Source organism: Podarcis erhardii, assembly GCF_964252035.2.
Source record: "Podarcis erhardii genome assembly, chromosome: 6".
Taxonomy (NCBI): Eukaryota; Metazoa; Chordata; class Lepidosauria; order Squamata; family Lacertidae; genus Podarcis; species Podarcis erhardii.
The window spans coordinates 95184460-95208169 of NC_138510.1; the positions used below are offsets into that span (position 1 = coordinate 95184460).

Consider the following 23710-nt stretch of genomic DNA (forward strand, 5'->3'; position numbering starts at 1 on the left):
TCTCTTTTTAGAATACATTACTATTAAACATTTGGCTAAAAGTTATTCCAATAAGCTCATGTGAGTGGTTGACAGATACTGCTCACATTCCTAAAACTGTATCTACAAGCATGCAAAACGACTGTATATTATGATTTTTTAAGAACTGTTTTAATGAAACAGCGCAAGACACTAGCTATACTCAACTTCAAACCTTTTGGTTCACTTCTTCGAATTAAAGAAGAAGGAACGTATCCAAATGGCTTATTGAATGGGACTTTTCAACCATAGTACTCTCACCTCAGTTCCATAAAATAACTTCTTTGCTTACCAGAAATAAGAACCCCTGGCCTTCTGATATGACTAGCACAAACAGTTCAGCACTACAAAGAGAAATATAGTTCTCCACGGATAATTTGGGGGGAGGCAAAAAGGAGTGGTTTTTGTGTTTGTGCAAGGATATGAGCAAAAGATACCCATTCAAGGAAGGGTCAGTGCTTATCAAAGACCTTGACAGCCTAACAAGTGAAACCAATATTGGTGGGCCAAGACCCCAGTAGCATCTCAGGTGGCATTCCATAAAGCATAATGGGCTGCCACCAGAAGAAGAAAGCCAGCATGGAAACATGCACACTGCATGCACAGAGTAACTGTCCACATGCACACGGCCACCCCTCTTTAGATATTGACCAATGCAAGAAATATGAAAGTTGCCAGATTACTACAAAATTAACATTCAGTGGGCGACTACACAGCAAGAAGATGTAAAAGTATGTAGGTAAAGGTAAAGGTACCCCTGCCCGTACGGGCCAGTCGTGACCGACTCTGGGGTTGCGCGCCCATCTCGCTTAAGAGGCCGGGGGCCAGCGCTGTCCGGAGACACTTCCGGGTCACGTGGCCAGCATGACGAAGCTGCTCTGGCGAGCCAGCACCAGCGCAGCACACGGAAATGCCGTTTACCTTCCCGCTATAAAGCGGTCCCTATTTATCTACTTGCACCCGGGAGTGCTTTTGAACTGCTAGGTGGGCAGGAGCTGGGACCGAACGACGGGAGCTCACCCCGCCGCGGGGATTCGAACCGCCGACCATACGATCGGCAAGTCCTAGGCACTGAGGTTTTACCCACAGCGCCATCCGCATCCCAAAAAAAGTATGTAGGACTTTCATATAAAAATACTATTTGCCCCAGGAAAAAACATGCATATTAAGCACTAAATAAAAATGCAGCATTTTAGAAGTGAAATTATTTTTCTTCGTTATAACAGCGTCTTGATTTTCAGCTGTGCTGCCTTATGGTTTATGAGCAAAACAGAATGAGAAAGCAATACATGGAGTGATTTTTGTTGGGTTCTAAATCAGTGTTGTATTTTTCTCTGTTCTAGAGGATACGCATATGGAACAAAGCATATGGTGATAAAAAAATGGGTGCAATCCAATAATGACGACCTGTTCATGCATTTGAGTTCTCTTCCTTTTCCTCCCCTGCAGTTACTTAAGCCCCGCCACAATCTGGGGATTGGGGACCTTCTCTGCACACAAAGCTGCAAGGGAAGGGAAGGGAACAAATCTTGTCCCATTGTGTGACGCTGCATCTTACCCAGTATCAATAAGATTGGAAAAACTTCCTGTATGCCAGAGCTTTGTAAGAGCATATCATGCCACACTGAGGTAACTGTCAATGAATTTAAACATTAAAAAACTCCCCTCCTGCTTTGTTCTATGCTCTTAACAAACGGGAAGCCACAAATGTAGCTGCCAAGGTAAACTGGATGCAATTCCAACAAAATGAGGCACAGCCCCCAATCCAAAGAAATAATTGTATTCTGCATGGTTGTTGTTTTTTAAAAAAGGAAGAGCCAGCATTTTCCCCATTCAGTAACATAGTAATGTGGACAGACTAGCCTCTGCTAGATCAATAATGCTGCCACAACTACAAATCTTTAAGATGAGAAGAGACTTTAAAATCCCTCAGTCATATTCACATCCCTCTCACATCTGTATATGCCTTCCTTGACAGCTGCATTTAGCCCCTCCACTGTGACCTCTCTCTTCTCCTGGCTGTGCTCTTTGAAACAGAGTATACTTGAAAAGCCATTAAAAATGCTGCCCCCATCATTTCCCCCCACCCCTTTCCCTATGGTTGGTGGAAGGAAGGAAGGAAGGAAGGAAGGAAGGAAGGAAGGAAGGAAGGAAGGAGTTGCCCCAATGTAGGGTCCACACAGGCAGGGGCGTCTGAATTGGGGGCCGGGCTGCCCAGGGTGCTACTCGGGGAGGGGGTTACAAGATGGCCCCTGCCTCCCCCCCAGCTGTAGAGCAGCCAAGGGCACCTGCAGTCAGTATGGATGCCGCACATGCGCACTCTGTACAGGATGCTGCTTGCGCAGCAGCCCATATGGATGCCATGCGAGAGGCAGCCTGTACGGACTGTGAATGTGCGGCATCCCGTACGGAGTGCGCACATGCGGAAGCCCATATGGTCGTCGCACATGCGCAGTCCGTACAAACGTAGTGCGTGCATCACTGGGCGGTTCGTCCCGCCCCAGGTGCTGGAGAGGGTTCCTCCTCCACTGCAAACAGATACTAATATTTTTATGATACCAGTAAACAAAGTTAAAACGTTCATCTTACCTAAATAAGGAATGCAAGGAGTCATCTTCAAACTGTTTATATAGTTTCTAAGTCTCTTATAATTTTCTTCTTTACTCATTACATATTCCAGCTTCTCAAAAGTAGTTTTGTCCTTTCGGCTCAGTAGCTTTAGGGAGAGGGGAAGAACCAAAATATAGTTATTATGAAACCAATGGCTCCCCCCCCCCCAAACAAGTTAACAATTATTTTGTACTATGCATAAGGAAATACTGTACTGAAAAGTTACAACTGTTTTATCATATACAATTTGAAAGCATTTTAATTGTGAAAAGTTCGGAGCCGTGCTATACTGTATATTACTATAGTAGTTTGATGACGCAGGATTAGTACTTTGACAATACAGGGTTTCTTTTAAGCCTAAATAGTAGCCAGAGGTGGGGGAAAGAATGTTTTGTGCCTTCAGCTAATTGAATTAATTAAAGGATTAATTATCAAGCCTCAATATGAATTGCTCTAAGCAGCTAACAATACAGTCAAAGCAATGTGAGTTTTTTTTAAAAAAAAATCATCAGAAAATAGATGCATTAGTAAATAGATATATTGTTGAGCTATCATAGCGGAACTTCATAGATGGCTAGTAAAAGTTAACACCACCAAGTCCAGTCACAATTTGTGGGCCTATGGTACAAAAATAATTTTTGGAACAACTATGCAGTTCAATTTACAGAGTGGTATTAATGTCTGAGATTAGAAGGGAAACTGTCAGCAGAACAAGGAAGGAAAAAGTATTTGATAACACCCCCCCCTCATTCTCCAGAGGCTTGGGGGAACCCACCAGAGCAGATTTAGGAAGACATGGACCATGGGTAGGCAAACTAAGGCCCGGGGTCTGGATCCGGCCCAATCGCCTTCTAAATCTGGCCCACAGACGGTCCGGGAATCAGCATGCTTTTACATGAGTAGAATGTGTCCTTTTATTTAAAATGCATCTCTGGGTTATTTGTGGGGCCTGCCTGGTGTTTTTACATGAATAGAATGTGTGCTTTTATTTAAAATGCATCTCTGGGTTATTTGTGGGGCACAGGAATTCGTTTATCATCCCCCCCCCAAAAAAAATATAGTCTGGCCCCCCACAAGGTCTGAGGGACAGTGGACCGGCCCCTTGCTGAAAAAGTTTGCTGACCCTTGACACGGACGATGCTGAAAAGTGGAGATGGAAGATTGTCAGAAATGCTTTCCCTCTCCTTTCAGTAGGCAGTACCACTGGGCATCACCCAATAATATTGCCGTTTCAAACCATCCTGAAAGCACAGACTCCATGAGAGTGAAAGAGTAACACACACACCTCAAAAAGAATTATTATGTCATATACACAGCCACTGAGTCAGTTATAGTTCTCACCTGGGATGATAAATGAACGTTTACAGAAGGATGCCAAATTACAGAACGGTTGAATGAATATTAACAGAAGGGGCACTGAATCACTCTCTAGGAGTCTATTTAACAGAGAACCAAAATAGACAAACACGAAGGAAGGGCGTTGATAATCTAAGCTTTCTGAGAGAGCAGAACATCTGTGCTTTCAGATCAGACCGTCAGGAATAAGTGAAGATGAGCGGTCACTCATAAGGATAGACTTCAAAGGGAACTGAAGGGATTTAGGTAAGTTTATATTATGTGCAACACCAGGGTGCCAACTTGAATAAAATATTGTGGGGGCCCAGGTAAGCCTCACCCCACATAATCAACCATATGATGCCATGCGCGCGCACACACACACCATTTGAATGGGAATGCCCACCAACTTTGTGGAGGCCCAGCCCCCTCAAATATTTTATTGTGGGGGAAGCCGAAGTCCCCACAGCCCCTAGGAGTTGGCTCCTATGGTGAAACAAGTACCCTATGTGATATCAACTATAGGCAGGCCCCATTTATGCGGCGTTTACATTCCAAGGCCCTGGACATTTGTCTGTATAATTGAAACCCCCTTAAAAAGCTACAGACACCCCATCCTGCTCTTTTAGTGACATTTCAGTGATGTCTTTATGACGTTTCCAGGTCCCTTCCAGATTCGGTGCCGTGCCCGTATACACAGTTGCACACATACTGGACACCTGTAAATGGGGAGCTGCCTGTAAACAGCCTCTCCTGGTATGCCCCACGGAGGACCTTACGGTCTGCAAATAACAACATCCTAAAGATTCTGGGCCCCAGAGAGATCAGACTGGCCTCGACCAGAGCCAGGGCCTTTTCAGCCGTGGCCCCGGCCTGGTGGAACACTCTCTCACAAGAGACTAGGACCCTGCAGGATTTGACATCTTTCCGTAGGGCCTGCAAGACGGAGCTGTTCCGCCAGGCCTTTGGTCTGAGTTCAGTCTGACTCATTTTCTCCTTGTATAACAACAAGCACAAAGGAGGTTCCCAGCCCGCTCACAGGAGCTTATACTATCAGTGGAAACAGTTGGTAACTGCCTTCAATTTTAACCTGAAGATTGCCACTTGTCCAGTTTTAATTTTAATTTGTTTGAATTAATTGTGGGGTGTATCTTAATTTCTTGATCACTTGTTTTTATGCATTGTCTTACTTGTATGATGTTTGTCGCTCTGAACCCGGCTTTGGCCGAGGAGGGTGGGATATAAATAAATTATTATTATTATTAATATTAATATTATTATTAATCATTCCGCTTCCACTGCACAAAACCCTAACTCAGTGTTAACACCCAAGTTCACTCACCGCCCAAGTTTTGGTCAACCTGAAGATGGGGGCACTTTGTAATCCAGACACCACAGCCATAAGAGCATGTAGATTATTCAACTCATAGAGTTTCTAAGAACAGAACAAAACAGAAGTTTAATGTCTAGTACTTTAATGTATTGAGTTTGCCACAACTTAAATTATCAGCCTATTTTACAAAACAGCATCATGAACAAAAAACTGAAAAATGGAGGAAAATTATACCTCTTCAAATAATTATGATAAAGGTGTAATTGAAAAGCATACCTTCATGACTACGACCTAATAGATAAGCTTTGTGGTGTGTGACCTTGGTCTGAAATAGACTAAACATTGGCCAATAAACCATAGTTAAGTCACCAATCCAAACCCCCAAGGGCAGTGATGTAGCATTCCTGACTTCGTCATATACTAGCCACTGGAAGGAAAATAATCATTTATCTGCATCGTGTCCCAGAAAGTCTTCTTGCCACACCATACCCCAAACAAATGAATTAGCAATATTACACAATTAACACCTTTTGATTGCTCTTTCAAAGTATAATCAGGAATCATCATCATTGAATATTGCTCAACTATTCCAGGTTTCAGAGTTCATCTAACTAACAAGGCCACACATTTCCTCTAGTCATATGTTAATGGAGCCAAATATTTACTGAGCGTACTTGTAAACCTAGGTCTCTATCAACCCTGATAAAGGCTCCAGAACAAAAGATTCTTACCTTAGCTGTTTTAATATAGTGGCTCAGAACTTCAGCTCGTATTTTTAATGTCTGTGCATGAAGAATCTCTCTAACTACCCAAAAACTTACCTAAAAAAAAGAAAGAAGTAATAATACATATAAAAACAGAAAATAAAAAGTGATATTGTTAAGACTGGGGATTTTGGCATTCTCATGTGTTTTCACATTATGAAAATTGATTTTCGTTAGCAGCCTAATTAGTTACCAGAAACATGCAAATTCATTCACTACTATGAGCATTTCTAAAGTTTTGCTGTTTAATCTAATTATATTAACAGGCTATATTTAACAAGAATTGCATAGTGAACCTACTAAGAAGATAAAATGTGTAACATGTATACATAGTACCAACACTTAAAAATATTAAATACTATAACTCATTCAAACTTACTACTACCACGCCATGAAATTGATATTGATATCAATTTCAACCCCAATACAAATTTCAGTTTCAGTAAATGCCTCCCCAAATTCCTGTCATCAACAATGGGAGGAAAGCTCCTCTTTGCATTCTGAAACAGCAGCTGTGTTGGGTGTGCCCGATTCTGCTCAGGACTGCGGCTCGATCAAAGGGCTAACCCCACTCTGCTATGCTAACTACAACGAACAGATGGCCTATCCTTATTCACAATACATAACCTATCTACATAGATTAAATAAAGTACTAAGTATTATTAATCAGCAGCCTGTATTATATAAATCTGTAGGCTGACAAGGCTACACTGAATGTACAGCTAATATACCTCCGTAAACTGAAAATGGTCCTAACCTGTGAATGCTAATCCATTCTTCCCCCCTTTCCCTTGTTTTGTTTTACTTTTCTTTTTATTGTTAGCTATATAAACACAACACCCCCAATTCAATAAAGCAGTGCTTTTCCAGGGGGGCAGGGGTACGCATATCCCTAAACATTTTGTGAATCTGTTTGGTCTCATTGAGGGGCAGTATTTCAATATGAGTACCCCTAAACATTTTTTTTTTTAGAAAAAAGCACTGCAACAAAGTATTGCTATTAATAATAAAAATGGCACAAAGGCAAACTATATGGTGAGCATCACATCTAATTTGGCATTGACTTTTAGCCTTTACTGCAGGCACTGTGAATTTAAGGGAGAAAGAGGAATCAAGAACCTAGGAGGTTCTAAAACTCACATGCTGATTTGAGCAACAGCGAATTATTTGGACACATATTTCAGGTACACAGCATGTGGTGAGAAATAGTCTTGACATTGAAGTCTGCATCTTTTAGAGAATTGTAAAGTTTAGTTTCCAAAAAAAGTAGGAATGTGTTTCTTGAGAAATTTAGCTGGATTTGTCACTCCAATCAAGTGTTTACCTAGTTTATCTCATAATGAAGTTGTAGAGCCCCACATTTGTTTATATATAATAAAGCCATGGAATTCACTTCTCTTTAGTTCTGCATTGCTGTTGATGCCACAGACACTCTGGAATTCCAAACCAAAACCCAAAGTTTATCACTAGAATAATCTGAAGTTGGAAAGCTTTTCCAAAGCATAAAAATTTATATAAGGGAGGCATTTGTGCTTTAATGTACTCTTGGAAAGGAAAAAAATGACAAGAGAGAAATGTGTCTCTTATGGCTTTGGAACAGCAGCTAGACTCCAGCGACTAATGTAACAAACACACATGAACAATGGGACTCTGAACTTGCAATCATGCAATAACTGCTGCCTTCTTGCACCCCTATCACCTCACGTGATTTGAAGGGCCTTTCTGAATAAATTGGTGATGTGTCATTGTTCTGGGTTTTTGGGAGTCATCCTGGGTGTGCACAGGCTCTTGAGAATGCCTAGAGGAAATCTCAATGTCCAGGCCAGTACAGTGGCAGTACTGAGTAGGGCTGATATTTACGCTATATGAATAAGTCCTTTTGAGCACTGGAATCCCTGAACAAACAGACACTCCTGCTCACACATATTTTCTCAGCAGATATGTTCTATGTAATCTACAATTTTGGTTTTGGATTTAATATAAAGAGTCAAGAATTCCAGAATTCTGCATTAATTCCTGAAAAAAATGAGATTCAGGATGTTGTGAGAAGTCAGGCAATGGTACTTACATATGGAGCAACCCTGCTCCATTTCTGTCAGCAGAATCATAGGGGGCATCACAGCGCACCCTAAGCAGTCCACACTTATCTAATTAATAAAAGAATTGCATCTCCCTGCTACTCAAGCAGAAATATGGTCTGCACTTGGGACACTCTGCCCTGATTAGGTATTGACCATCACCTTTCTCCCCTAGGACTGTCCAATCAGTCTGTGACAGGAAACTTGTAATTTTTTTATGTGCAGTGACAACCACACATAAAGCTATTATTTTGGAGTACTCCTTCCATCCAGCCTAATCTTCAGTCCTATCACCTTTCATCTCGGGTATCCCCTACCCTGGAAACCAAATATTTAATTATCTTCCACCATGAAACAACACTGTTCTGCCTTCCGCAATCCAGCTGTTCTATGGTTCCATCTGTTCCACCCACCCAGCCAGCCAATAGTTGAGCCTGCTGCTAGACCTCTGTGATGGGATAATGAGCTGCTTGTGCGTAAAAGCTTGATCCCTCTGGGGGTTTGGCTGGTCAACCAAACCAAGTCACTAACGGAGCCCCCAAAGCATGACTCCGTCAGTCGCTGGTAGAATCTGACAGTGGGCGTCTACGGAACTTACTCCAGCATAAAAGCTGTTTGACGGACATGCGCCTCCTGGACTCTCTGCGTGACAGTTTCCGGCGAAGGGTGGGAGTTCCTAAGGGGGGTCTTGTTACCTCTTCACTATTCTCACTGGAAGTATCCCAGAGCCTCCCCTTCGACTCCCCTTCCGCCGGAGCTCCTGCTCTCCCCCTACTGGTTCCTTCTTCTGCTGCAGAATCTCTCCTATTCTCCTGGAGCCTTTCCACCACCTGTTCCTCCGATGGCAGTTCCCTGACATCCACCTCCCCCCCAGGGCCCCCTTCACCCCCCCGCCTCCTCTCCCACTGGCGGTGAGGGCGGAAAGCCCCTGAAGGAACTCTCCTCGTCGTCCGAGGATTCAAACACTTCTAGCCACGGCGTACCGTCTCTCTCCCCGTCTTCCTCTTCTTCGTCGGAGTCGGCTTCCTCACCCACCCCTGACTCTGGGAACCCTTCAAACTCCCCTTCCTCATCGGTGGTCCCAAAGTGTTCCCTTCTAAATCGTGCCACGGGTTGCGGTTTTTTTGGGAAACGCTGATGAAATGTTTCTATTAAAACCTCGTCGTTGACTACCTCTGCTGGTACCCAAGTGTTTTCCGACTCTACTTCCCCCTCCCATTCTACCAGATATTCCACCTGATTCCCCTTCCACCTGGAATCAATGATTCCTGCCACGTTCATGTCGCTTTCTCTCTCTTCTATCACGGGCGTTTGGGTGACCTCTCTCTCACGCTCCCCCCACTCACGTCCCTCTCGGTACGGCGACAGTAATGACCTGTGAAATACTGGGTGCAATTTTATGTGACTGGGCAGTCTGAGTTTGAATGCTACTGGGTTGACCTGCTGTATGACCTCAAAGGGTCCCAATCTTTTGGGTCTCAATTTTTTACTCCCTCCCTTGAACGGTAGTCCTTGGGTGGATAGCCACACCCGGTTTCCCACCCTTATAGTTTCACCTTCCCTCCTATTTCTGTCTGCTTACTTCTTATATTCTTCCTTGGCTTTCTCTAAGTTAAGTTGAAGCTGACGGTGGATCGCTTCCATCTCTTCAACAAAATGTTCCGCCGCCAGCACGCTCCACCTCTCCCCTCCTTCTCCTGGAAATGCCCGGGGATGACACCCATAATTTGCCAGAAAGGGACTCATCCCTGTGGACACGTTCTCCGCATTGTTGTAGGCAAATTGTGCCAGAGGTAACTTATCTACCCAATCATTTTCTCTGTCTTCTACATAACACCTCAGGTATTGTTGTAAAATCCCGTTTGCCCTTTCCGCTTGCCCATTTGTTTCTGGGTGCCGGGCAGTTGAAAAATTGAGTTCCACGTGCAGTAAGCTCATAAGTTTCCTCCAGAACCTGGAAGTAAACTGTTTCCCTCTGTCGCTCAAAACCCTCAAGGGGGCGCCATGCAACCTGAAAATATGCTCTACAAACAACTTGGCGGTTTCCTCCGCTGTGACCGCATGTGAACAGGCTATAAAATGACACATCTTAGTTAATAGATCTACCACCACCATGACAGCTGTTTTGCCCTTGGATTTTGGCAGGTCCGTCATAAAATCTATGGATACTGCCTCCCATGGCCTTTCTGGTGTGGGTAAGGGTTGTAATAGCCCCGCTGGCGCCACCCTCTCCCCTTTCGCTCACTGGCACCTGTCGCAACCCCTGACATATTCCCGTACGTCCTCCCTCACCTTGGGCCACCAAAACTCCCTGGTAACCAACCACATGGTTTTGTGCTGTCCAAAATGCCCCGCTGTGGGGCTGTCATGCAACTGCTTGAGTACTCTGCCCCTCAGTTCCCCATCGGGTATGTACAGTGCCCCTTTGTAATACAACGCCCCGTTCTTTACTTCAAACCCCCCGGTGTTCTCCTCTGTCCTCCTGAGTTCTCTGAGTTTCTCTTGGGTGTATTCATCGTTCTCAGTACCCTCTATCAGTTCCCTCTGCCCCACCAATGCCGCCCCACACACCCAGCGGTCTTCAGGGATTACATGCCTTGCCTCAGGCGCTCCCTCCCCCTCTAAGTACTCAGGTTTCCTGGAAAGAGCGTCCGCCCTCACGTTCTCGGAGCCTGGCACGTAACTAATCTCAAAGTGTAATTTGGAGAACTCCTGGGCCCATCTCACTTGTCTCTGGTTCAGCACTCGGGCTGTTCTCCAGTATTCCAGATTTTTGTGGTCAGTTCGGACTTGAACCTTGTGCTGCGCCCCAATCAGCAAGTGCCGCCATCTCCGGAATGCTTCATGAATGGCGAGCAGTTCTCGGTCGTATACTGTGTAGTTCCTCTCGGATTTGTTCAACTTCCGCGAGAAGAATGCACACGGTCTCCATTCAGACGTATCTTTTCCCGGCTGGAGAAGCACGGCCCCCACCGCTCTGTCTGACACGTCAGTCTCCACTCTCATTGGTTGTTGTAGATCTACGTGCAAAAGTTGCTCTTCCGACGCAAACGCCTGCTTTAAGTGTTCGAACGCCCGCTGCGCTTCTTCCGTCCAAACAAATTTTTTCTTGCTGCTAAGACAATCCGTGATGGACGCTGTTAAATGGGCAAAGTTTTTGATGAACTTCCTATAGAAGTTTCCGAAGCCCAGGAATCTTTGCACGTCCTTCTTGGTCTTTGGTGTTTTCCATTCCAGTACCGCTTGAACCTTGCTGGGATCCATGGCCAATCCCTTGTCAGACAACCGGTACCCCAGGAATTCCACCTCCCTGGTATGAAACTGACACTTCTCCAGTTTCACCCACAGCCGATTTTCTCGCAGTTTGCTCAGTACTTCTCTTACATCTCGCACATGCTGCTCCTCATTCTCTGAGTACACCAGGACGTCATCTAAGAACGCTACGCAGTTCTTGTAGAGCAATGGCCCCAGGACGTGATTCATGAATGATTGAAAACAGGCTGAGCCCGCCTGTAGTCCGAAGGGCATAACGAGGTACTCAAAGGCCCCCAAGGGGGTGAACATAGTGGTCTTCCACTCATCCCCCTTTCTCACACGTATCAAGTTATATGCCCCTCTAAGGTCCAGCTTGGTAAAAATTTTCTCTTTTCTCACCCGTGTCAGAATGTCATCAATTCTAGGCATAGGGAAAGTCACTGGTTCTGACACTGCATTTAGGGCCCTGAAATCACATACAAGCCTGGGTTTACCCGTGTTTTTTTTGTCCACAAAGAACACTGGGCTGCCCCCCACCGCTCGTGACTCTCTGATGAAACCTCGCTTGAGGTTCTTGTCAATGAACTCCCTTAACTCCTGCATCTCACTGTCTGACATTGCATACAGCTTGCCCACTGGCAATTGTGCTCCTGGGAGTAAGGTAATTTGACAGTCAAAGGGTCTGTGCGGGGGCAGTTTATCTGCTTCCTTTTCGCTAAAGACGTCAATCAAGTCAGCGTATTGTGGTGGCACCTTCCCCTTGTCCATCACTTCCATCCCTGCTAGAGTGGCCCTGGCCCCTGCCTGAGCCTCTCCCTCCTTGCAGTGTTCTAGGCAATGTGCTGATCCAAAGGAAACCACTCTCTGATGCCAGCCTACTAGCGGATCGTGTAGTGCCAGCCAGCTCATTCCCAAAATAATAGGAGCTCCTCCCAAGGTGGCTACGTTAAACGCTATCAGTTCTGTGTGTCTTGCCACCCTCATTATCATTGGTACAGTCTGTTGGCTCACTTCTCCTCCCAACAGTTCCCTCCCATCAATTGTGGTAACCTGCAAAGGCTTACTTAATGGGATAGTCTGTATCTGGTGTTCAGCTGCAAACTCCTTACTCATGAAATTACAGGAGCTGCCTGAATCCAATAGCGCTTTTATCTTTAGTGGGTGTCCGTTTGACAGTTCCAGCAACACCTCTATCACAAGCGCTGGTCTTGGAGGTTCCGGCGTGGGCACATTCACTACTCCTTGGCCTGGCTGCTGTGCCCTGATGTTGGCAGCCAGGCGTTGGCTTTTACTTGCTCCTTGATTTCTCCTTCCTCCTTCCCCCCAACAGTTCCCGCCATCCCTTGCCATTCCTTCCTTTGTGGACAGACTCTGGCAAAGTGACCTGGCTGTTGGCAGAGATAACATCTCTTGGCGCTCTTTCCCTCCTTCTTCGCGCTGTTCCAAGTTCCATCGGCTCTGCTGGCGGGAAAGGCTGCTCCGGAATCTCTGGAATGCGGAAGTCCTTCCAACGTTCCCCCTTTCCTTCCCGCTTTTCCAAAGCTCTTGCCTCCTGGCGCGCTCCTATGGACAGCGCAGATTTAGTCAGCTGATCCATAGACTCCGCCCTAGGCGCCCGGGAAAGTTCATCTTTCATTGCCGGAGAGAGCCCTTCTTCAAACAGCATTTGAATAGGTTCACTCGCAAGGTCCCACCCCAGTCTATGAATCAGCATGGTGAACTCAGTCCAGTACTCACGTACAGATCGGCTCCCCTGTTTACACGCCATTAACTGCCTGCGCACCACCCCCTGCTCAATCTCGCTGGAAAACATCAAGTCCATGGCGCGAAAAAACTTCATTGTGTCCTTTAAGATTTCATTATTGGCTGCCATCAGGGGTCTAATCCAGTCCTTCGCACCTCCCTCTAGATGGCCAATCACGTACGCCACTCTAGAGTTCTCATCGGGGAAGTCATCAAACAGTAGATTGAGAGCATATTGCATCTCTGTCCTAAAGGCTTGATAGTTCCTGGGATCCCCCCCAAATTTCTGCACCAATCCAGGCACCTTTCTGGCAAGTGGGGTGGTTTTCCCCTTATCCGCATCTTGAGCCCTCCTCTCCTCGAGCCTCGCCGTTTGCAGCGCGAGCTGGACCTCCAACGCCCTGTACCTTTCTTCCAGGCTTGGACCTGCTCCAGCTCCAGCTCCTGCTCCTCCGGTTCCGGCTGGTTCGCTCATGATGCCCTCTGCTTGCACAAGCTGCTTTCAAAGACTGTCAGATTGCTGTGATGGGATAATGAGCTGCTTGTGCGTAAAAGCTTGATCCCTCTGGGGGTTTGGCTGGTCAACCAAACCAAGTCACTAACGGAGCCCCCAAAGCATGACTCCGTCAGTCGCTGGTAGAATCTGACAGTGGGCGTCTACGGAACTTACTCCAGCATAAAAGCTGTTTGACGGACATGCGCCTCCTGGACTCTCTGCGTGACAGTTTCCGGCGAAGGGTGGGAGTTCCTAAGGGGGGTCTTGTTACCTCTTCACTATTCTCACTGGAAGTATCCCAGAGCCTCCCCTCCGACTCCCCTTCCGCCGGAGCTCCTGCTCTCCCCCTACTGGTTCCTTCTTCTGCTGCAGAATCTCTCCTATTCTCCTGGAGCCTTTCCACCACCTGTTCCTCCGATGGCAGTTCCCTGACAACCTCCATGGGATACTTCAAGACAGGCTGCTCCACCTTTAAATAGCCCGTTTCCATGCTTTCTTCCCCTTGTGTCATTATGTATTTCCTGTGTTTGTTACTTTCCACAGCTGGAATTAGGAATCTTGAGGGAATACAATCCCTTAAGAAAAATTCTCTATTCCAGCAACATATGAGTTGAGTTCTATGGAACCCAGGTTACTTGTTTGGGAACCACACAGCATTGACCTCAGTTGTGACAAATGAAGCTTGGTGGGCCTTTGGGGCTCCCACTACATTGCTGGGCTATCTATGAATATCCTGGAAAACATTTTGTTATCTAGAACACCAGATCCCCCTGGAACCGCCCCTTAACTCTGCTGATTCCAGATTCCTAATACAGTATCACTCCCTTGGAATAACACCCTCCAACCCTGTAATGCTCCGACTCATTAAGTATAAGCAAACAAGTAAAGTATACTGGTCCAGGAAACATATGTACCATTGGTCCAGGAAACATATGTAGCCTGTGCAAATTGAGCTAACTCACTGCATTGGACAATTTTACGCTGCAAAGCCATTTTACTCGTCGACTGCCATTTTGACTTTGTACCTAAATGGACCATTTTTATTGACACCAAAATTGGGATTTGGTAGCTCTTGCTATTTACCGGTACCTCATTAGTTAAGTACAGTACAATATCCTCCATAGCATGCTATCACCCTAGTGCAAAGATTTCAAAAAAAAATATCATGCCCCGTACGTTTTATGCATCCTACATTGATTTGAAAACTTAACTGTGCAATATGGCATGAAAACTGAGAGGAACCAAATAAATGCTGCTGCCCATAATGCCAAATAGTAGTTATACGACAGAATTCAAATTGTATACAAAAATCAAACGGCACCTAGCACAGCTGCTATAAGCAAGACCTGCTGCCTCCCTCCCTTGGAAACGACTTGCTTGCCCTGTTATATGTTAGTCCCCACTAATACGTATTACTTATTATCATTATCATTTATTAAATTTGTATACCACCCTTCATCCACAGATCTCAATTCGCAACATAAAAATTCAAGATAAAAAACACAAAATACAGAATAATAACAAGAACGAAAGCAAACCAATTACCCCCACACCCCGTCAAAACTTCCTCTGTGTGCACCTGATTTTCAGAGGTAAGGTATACTCTGCTTCAGTGCCTGTATATCATGAAAACATTCTGTAATAAAGTTTAATCTGTTCGTCTCTGAAACTTCCTCATATAGTCACTGCATGCAGCCCCTCAGGAACCATGCAGGAAGGCAGGAGCCCCCTCTTGAGGGTCCAGGTGGACAGATCTCCAGAACACTAGTCCATCTCTCCAAAGTTTTAAAACAATGTCTATGCGGCCACAGAATCCAGCCACAGCTGTAAGTAAGCAACCTGTTCTTTCTGTAAAAAGTTGTGAATTCCACTTGAATATACAGCAATTGCTAATGCGTAAACTCACTTATTTTCTACTTTTTGTTCCCTATTTTCTACTGGAATCACTCTCCTTCAAGACTATTTCTGAATATAAACAGTACAATGAATACCATCTTCCAATTTTCTTCCACTCTTCCGAAAAGTGTAACAGTATTCACATTTGGCAAGGATGGTAGTAGTAAATGGCTTACAGATGGCTTTTAGTAAGAGCATTCTGAATTTTAAAACTAGCAGGGGTATTGTGCAGTAGACTGTAGTATGTCAAGGGGGTTCTAGTATTTCCATGGCTAATTAGTTAACTACTTTCACATCTGTAGAAGCTGTGCTAAAGTGCATGAGTAACCTCTAAACTCAGATTTTGAAGTAGAGGAAGTAGGTGATGCAAATTGCAGTTTCTACATATATTGTACCTTTCACCTCCAGTTTGTGAAGAAAAGCCCCATTGTCTGGAATTAACTATGTTGTGTGAGAACTGCTGCTACACTGGTGTCAATTATTTGTCTGAAAATCTATGTCTCATGGAATGTGCATATTCCAATACCTGACCTTGACTGTCTTTGCAGTGAGATGTAGCTATGAGAAGCTGTTCATACCATTTTATTTTTAATAGATATTAAAAATAGAATGCATTTAGAATGAAGGCACTAATTCATCAGCTCTAATAGACATAAAAAAGTCAGACCACTCTTGCAATAGATATGTTAACAATGAGCAACACAGAATATCTCTGAATGGCTTTAATTAATGAATACACACACACACACACACACACACACACACACACACACACCAACACACACAGCTTCTGCGGCAGATATTTTTCTAATTCGGTATTGTCTGCTGAAGTCAGCATCTTAATTGCAATATTTTATTGTAATTCAGTAAAATTAGGAGCACTTCTGGCTCCTAATCCTCTCTCTACCTCTTTCAAGTTGCTTCCTCCTGTCACTTCCATCCCAGAACAGTCACTGCTGCCATTGTTCACAACCCCTGCTCCTGTTCTTAAAAGACAAACCACCTGAAATAAGGTTGCAGGCCACTATTAGGGAACCCTTATTAAGTAGTGGCCCTCTGAGCCCTCCGTGCAAGGCGGAGAATGCAGTTCCTTATGGGACTGGCTACAGAGGGATACAGTCCTTGCTTCTCTGGCTATATCTTGTGAAGAGGCCCTGTCCACAAGGCCCCCTTTGATGTAGTCATCATAGTATATGCTGCCAATAGTTCCTTGACTGGGTTTGAAACCACAGCAATTTTAGCAAAGATCCCGGCCCGGCCTCGAGCTGTAGAGGGAAACTTTGTATGAAGTACCATATATTTTCTGCAAAATGTCTTGTGTTTGTAGTCACCATGGTACATCTTGGTGAGTCCAGCATCACTAGCATGACGTCCATAGCATACACTAGTATGAAGGTGTGGCTGTGTGCAGCACAAACATGTGCCATGCAAACTGTCACTGAAGATGTAGTTAGCACGTGGAGTGTTTATATTCTAGATAGTGTTAGGCTGTAATTGGATGCTGAGACTTGCTATATCCCAGAGACTCCTGTGCCACCAAAGCATGGCCAGTGAAGCACGGGATAAACCAAACTGTGGATGAGCCCTTTGTTAGTTACGGTACCATATTTTTCGCTCTTTAAGACACACCAGACCACAAGACGCACCTAGTTTTTGGAGGAAGAAAACAAGAAAAAAAATATTCTGAATCTCAGAAGCCAGGACAGCAAGAGGGATCGCTGCGCAGTGAATGCAGCAATCCCTCTTGCTGTTCTGGCTTCTGGGATAGCTGCGCAGCCTGCATTCACGCCATAAGACGCAGACACATTTCCCCTTACTTTTTAGGAGGGAAAAAGTGAGTCTTATAGAGCAAAAAATACGGTAATTAAAACATCAACCTAGAGTAATAAAGGCACCATGTGCTAGTAGCTAAATCCTGTAATGACTTATAGATCAGGTGCTAAAACCTAGGGGTGGTAAACTTGTAGAACTTCGTTCTCAGCTCTACCTAATAGGGAAGCTTGAGAGGCCATGGTAAATGAAAAAACTAGACTAAACCCCAACTTTGGGAAAGTGTTAAAAATAAAAGCCCACTATTCTACCCCAGGAAGGTAACCCCCAGTTAACTCACCATCCTTTGCCCACTTCCCATTTAATCAACACCCTGGGTGTATAATGGGAATGCAGACCAAATGGTGAATTGCTTGCCTGATGGAAAGGTTGCAAGTTTTGCCTGTCATCTAGATAGCCTAGCAGAAGGGTCAGGGGTCATGATGCACGTTGACACGAATGACATGAGGAAATGTAGGTCTTGGAAATGAAACTTAGGTTGCTAGGTAGGATGCTGAAAGCAAAGACCTTCAATGCAGCTTACTCCAAAATGCTACCAATACCATGCACAAGGCCAGCTTGACAGGCAAAGCTGTGTAGTCTCAATGCATGGATGAGACAGCAGAGCAGGGAGGAGGGGTTTGGCACTGCAGAACATTTTGGAACAACCTGGGCTTATAGTAATGGGACAGAACCAGACTGGAACCAGACTGTTGGCACTGAAAATTTAAAAAGGTAGCAGAGCAGCTTCTAAACTAATTTTAAGGGTAGGGACACAGGAGGTGAAGAGGGTCTGTTTTGGAACAAACCTACCACTGGAGATGAAGATGAAAAAATAATAATGATAATTTAAATGGGTGGGTTAAAGAACCTTGCAGTGGGAGTGCAGGAATACAGGACAGTATTTTGGAGAGCTCAAAACCTAGTAGGTTGAAAAGCTATGGCACTCCATGAACCATACAGTAGGGTGACCTGCATATACAAGTCCATACCTACACCCGAGACTACTGTTCAGGAATTCTAACAGTCTATAGAAATTAAATGAAAAGGTCTTCATGTTTCTGGTATTGTCAAACAGTTAGGAGTCAGAAATTCTTGCTGATCTAATATAAAATGCTAGATCCCAATGCATCTTCTGCCCATTCCTTCAGCACACTCTCCAAACGCGGTCAATTCAGGGATGAAAACAACAAGCTAGCTTAATAAGAATAAAGTTTCAAAACAGTTTTAAAACAGCTAATTATCATAAATGCAGCCAGAGAGGAAATCCAAAACACTATTTAGTCAAACACACAGCAACATTTAACAAAAGAAGTAAGTTGCGTCTTTTAAAGCTTCATGTAAATGGAATGATTTGACGTACACAGCAAAGGTGCCACGTGTAAACTGAAAACTTACATGGTTGAATCTTCTTGTAAAGGCAACTGCATTTGGAGCAGAACTGTATTTTTCTTTTTTATTCCAACCACAGCTTGACAGTTCCTGGGTTAACAGTGAGAAATAGTTTAAGGCTGATGTAACTGTTTACCCACATTTTGAAACAAAGTAGGAATTTCTTATTTTATCATCAGTGCAGTTAACACAGTGCATCAAATAAAACACAAAACAACACTCTTCCTAATGGTTGCCAATAAGTCTGCAATTCTGATATATAAATATGAGTTCTTTCCTCTTAATTCTATGAGCTCCAAGTGAACTTTTTAATAAGTTACAACGGCAGTATAAGACCCTTCAAGCTTGCAAGGTAAAATAACATGGAGCAAGATTTGGCTTGACACTTTCTCCTACAATTTTTTTATGGACTATTTAATGGGGAAATGCACCATTAAGTGCAGAACTGACCACCTGGGACAGGAATAGCTACTGAGCTGTCACCTGGTCATGAATATTTAAATTTGCCCAACTGTGTCCTTCAGCACTGCCCACTGATTTTTCCAGCTGTGAAATGCCAGAATTGATAACTGCATCCATTATGTCCAGTTGATGCATAACAGGAAAACAGTATTGTCAATAGCTTGATTCATACAAAATGGCGAAGTTTTGTTTGTGCTGAAACCTCAGAATCACACAACCCTCCCTCACTTCCTGATTTGATCAAACAATACTTTTCAGTTGCATCTACTGTAGGTTGTGCCAACTGTGGTCTTTGAAAGCTGTCTACAGACCATAACTAGAAACTCACTTCAAACAAGTAAATGAAGGAGAGGATCCAAGCATGCAAAAGTGGGAAGAAGAAGAAGAAGAAGAAGAAGAAGAAGAAGAAGAAGAAGAGGAGGAGGAGTTTGGATTTGATATCCCGCCTTTCACTCCCTTTAAGGAGTCTCAAAGTGGCTAACATTCTCCTTTCCCTTCCTCCCCCACAACAAACACTCTGTGAGGTGAGTGGGGCTGAGAGACTTCAGAGAAGTGTGACTGGCCCAAGGTCACCCAGCAGCTGCATGTGGAGGAGCGGAGACGCGAACCCGGTTCCCCAGATTATGAGACTACCGCTCTTAACCACTACACCACACTGGCTCTCTGGAGGTATACAAGCCCAAAGCTTCGGTAGAAGTGGCCAAAGTATGGGGAGCTATTATATGTGAATTGAGCCACTGAGCTACAACCTATGGACTACCAAGAAATTCTCCTCAGGACACTTGATCACAATAGCATCATTTACACTTCCTTGCTATCTATCCCCCCAAAGAGATGTGTGTTTCAAAAAAAAAGGGGGGTGCGATTTTTTTTTTCTATAATGCAAAGTATGTCTAAAACACTTACACTACAAGAAAAGCCAAGAAAACTGATCACAATATCTACATCTCTGCCTTCCAGGCTGTGAAATGATCTAAAGAACACTGTGAAGATGGATCTAGCACACAACAAGACTTAGTGGCCAGTACTGTGAATAATCACGCCCACTTTTACTCTCAACTGCATATTCCATATTTGTTATCCACAGCAGGGTATCAAACCAGTCAAAGTGACTGGTCAAATATTGTTAAATAATTAAACATTTCAATAATTAAAAAGGCTAATGCTAATCACAAAATGTTTATTACGAAACAAAACATTTAAATTACAAATAAGGTTTTTCTTTTAGTTTTTCACAGGGATGGTCAACTTGCTGCATTATTGCCACTGGGAGTCTGTGGAAGTCCTGGACAGTTGTAGGAGAGCTTGTCGTCCTTGCTATGGCATTAAATCAAGCCTGCTTTTCTGTTTCCCTCCAGCACCATACTCAGTTTTAAAAACCAGCAAGAAGTTAATTGCAAATTACTTTAGAACAATACCCAGACATTGCTTTTTCAGCAGTGAACAGAATATGGCTGAAGTCCCTTCAGTCAAAAGATCCAATCAATTTAATAAAGAATGCCCCAAAAATTTATTAATGCTTAGCATGGTTGGGAATGAATGCTACATTAACAGAAGCTGAAATATGGCTGCTGATTCTTGGTATTTGTTGGTACTTGACAATATTTTCTTAATGTGTCAGATTTTCAACAAATGGGCAGCTAACCCAAAACACAAAAGGTGCTTAAAAGAAAATTGTCATATGGGCCATGTTTTCAATCACAATTAAAATAAAACTTGCCTAGACCTACCCAATTCACTGATGTTGTAAACCCAAAGCTACCTATCAGACTGGATATTGGCATGCACTGTTACTGTGAAGCTGATTGAATTATATTCCATCCCATGATATTAACGGGGACATGAAGTGCTTGCACATTAAGTAAATAATCTCTTTCATATCTTACACTTCTAACATTTATTTTAAAAAATCCTTCTAAGCTTTGAATGTGATTCAAAATCAGCATCAAGTTAATAATTTTCAACATGCTAGCTTTAGCAGGCTTAAATTCCTTCAACACCTTATGGCTTACAAGTCAAAGATGCAACATGTCCCCACAGAATAGAGGGTGTGGACTTCACCTGTAAAGACATCTCAAGAGTATAGGCTTGGTCTGACTCAGAAGCTCCTAAGTATCAAAAAAATACTTGCTAGGGAAGCGAAGCACTCTCCTTACCACTGGACTAGCCCAGGCATAGGCAACCTTCGGCCCTCCAGATGTTTTGGACTACAATTCCCATCATCCCTGACCACTGGTCCTGTTAGCTTGGGATCATGAGAGTTGTAGGCCAAAACATCTGGAGGGCCAAAGGCTGCCTATGCCTGGTCTAGCCACTGCAAGTTCTGCACCAAGATCTAATTGCTGGCACTACCTGCAAGGAATCTACCAGCTTGGGGAGTGGGGGCTTCTATGTGGAAGCTCCCTTGGGACAGCAGCCAATATGTTCAGACAAGATAAAAGCAGTCACTCACACTCTTTTTCTGGTTACTGCAAGTGCATTCTGCTTCCCTCCAGGTCCTACCTGCTGTTCCACATTTCCTGCTCTATATCCCTACAACTGCTTTTTAACACTATCCATTCTCTGGTCATTTTTTGTGTCTGCAATGCCAGACTGAACACAGGATTGCAGCACCTCACAGATTGTCCAGTGCTAACTGTAAGATAATGTTAATGCATATGTATTTCAAGTTTATTTCTCAAAAGCAGATTTTATTAGTAAAAATGCTTTGGATGCCAAATTCTGCTGATTTGATAGGTATGTTCTAAAATAAGGAAGTGATTAAGTATTTAGACAGTGCAACAATAATTCCAAGATAAACAATTTTGCTCAGAACTAATTTTGTTAAAGGAGCAATGTTCATTGATTTCAATGATAAAACATTAACAATTATTTTAAACCACCTCTATGATGTATTTTATATCTGCCAGGCTGTTACAATAACCCTTCTGTAATCTAGTGTGAAAGCAGTATTTACCAAACTGAGGTACAGTGTTAGTTCCTATAAGAAACTCCTTTTGGATGATGTTAATTTGATTTGGAGTGTGCTTAAAAAGGTACACACAATTAAGTATACCACAAATATTGCAAATCCTTAAAGTAAGGCAAGTTAAGGACATATTCAGGGAAAACAAAACAGCCTAGGCTGGATTTGTTATGTTAAGCAACTGCTCATTTCACAGCAGCTTGAAGGCCATCATTAAAGGATGCTTACGAAAGAACTGCATTTTCATCTTTAAACAGAATAGTTATTCATGCAGGACTAGCTTTATCAAACTGGACACCCCAAAACAAAACATATTTATTTAACCCACTTGTGCATGATTTCATTTGAGAGAGAGAGCAGAAGTCATTTTAAAATAAAATATGCATGCTAGTGAATGCAGTTTTTTAAAAAAATAGTTTATAATTTTAGGAAATGCAACAAAATGGTTTAGAAATTCTTGCAAGACGACTGTACTTTGCTCTGATTCACAATTATTTCTCATTTAGAAACAACTACCTTCATGTCAGTGCTACTTTGCATTCAGGACAGAAAATGTGCCTGTAAAAACAGTCCACAGAAAATGGAAGATGAAACTTGAGTGCAGTTCCACAAAGTGAATATATGCCTTTCTTCTCAATGAAAATGTGTGTGATTGTGGGTCTGACATACCTACATTTGTTTGAGAACCACCTGCTAATGGAGTGTGGCCGCTGAGAAGTTTTCCACCAGGATAATGCAGCCATCAGCCCAAAAAAGCTCCCCACTCCATCATAATCAAAAGTTCGGCCAAATATCCAATACTTTCCTACCCTGCTCCAAGCTTTCTTGCAAGCAGAGATGACTTGGGGGAGCATAATAATTAGTGGTCACCACAAATGATGGCTGGCTAATAACTTCAGTGTCCTTGTATCTGTAATCTTCCACGTTGTTATCACGGAATGTTTGGAACATGAATTAAATATTTCCTCAACATTCAAACTCACTCAGGAAAACTACAAAAACTAAAAAAAAAAAAAAATCTACCTGTCTCCGTAGAGGTTCAGTTCCATACAATCTATAAGAAGAATAACTGAATAGCAAAAGTATACTTCAATGTATCGTTTTCTTCCTTTGCCTATCAACCACTGGTCAACCAAATTACTTCAAATGACACCAATAGGTACCATTTAAAAATTATGTAATATGAAACACAAATTATTTGTACATGCATACACACACTGGCACACATATTTAGTTCCAGAATACATGCATGGGTTGACATAATAAGGAAATCTGGCTTGGATTTACAGTATTTAAAATCAAAAGGTTGTATAAGAAAAACTTACCTCGGGCTGAATAGCTTTAAATACAGGAATATCCATTAGTGTTATCTGGCCCTTTGAAAAAAAGTGGTAAGGAAAGTAAGTGTTGTGTCCTTTTGAGATGAATGTTTCAAGATTGGGCCAGCTTTTTATTATTAAATACTAGAAAAATGGCCATCATAAAATGGTGTGCCCTCCCATTGTTCCTCGACCCTACAATGAGCCATCTCTGCTTCCTGTAAAAGAGAAAATC

General features: G+C 43.3%; 1 protein-coding gene across 2 annotated transcripts in view; it reads right to left on the reverse strand.

Moving 5' to 3' along the window:
- The window catches only part of RALGPS2 (Ral GEF with PH domain and SH3 binding motif 2), a 106536-nt gene that overhangs the window by 58810 nt on the left and 24016 nt on the right, over positions 1-23710 (reverse strand). For both annotated transcript variants that reach the window (XM_081865160.1, XM_081865161.1), the window contains exons 4-8: positions 23482-23532; positions 18736-18819; positions 6028-6117; positions 5306-5398; positions 2608-2734 (exon numbers count right to left, since the gene is read on the reverse strand). In XM_081865160.1, coding sequence (XP_081721286.1) covers positions 2608-2734; positions 5306-5398; positions 6028-6117; positions 18736-18819; positions 23482-23532 — 445 coding nt within the window. The remainder of the gene's footprint in view (positions 1-2607; positions 2735-5305; positions 5399-6027; positions 6118-18735; positions 18820-23481; positions 23533-23710) is intronic.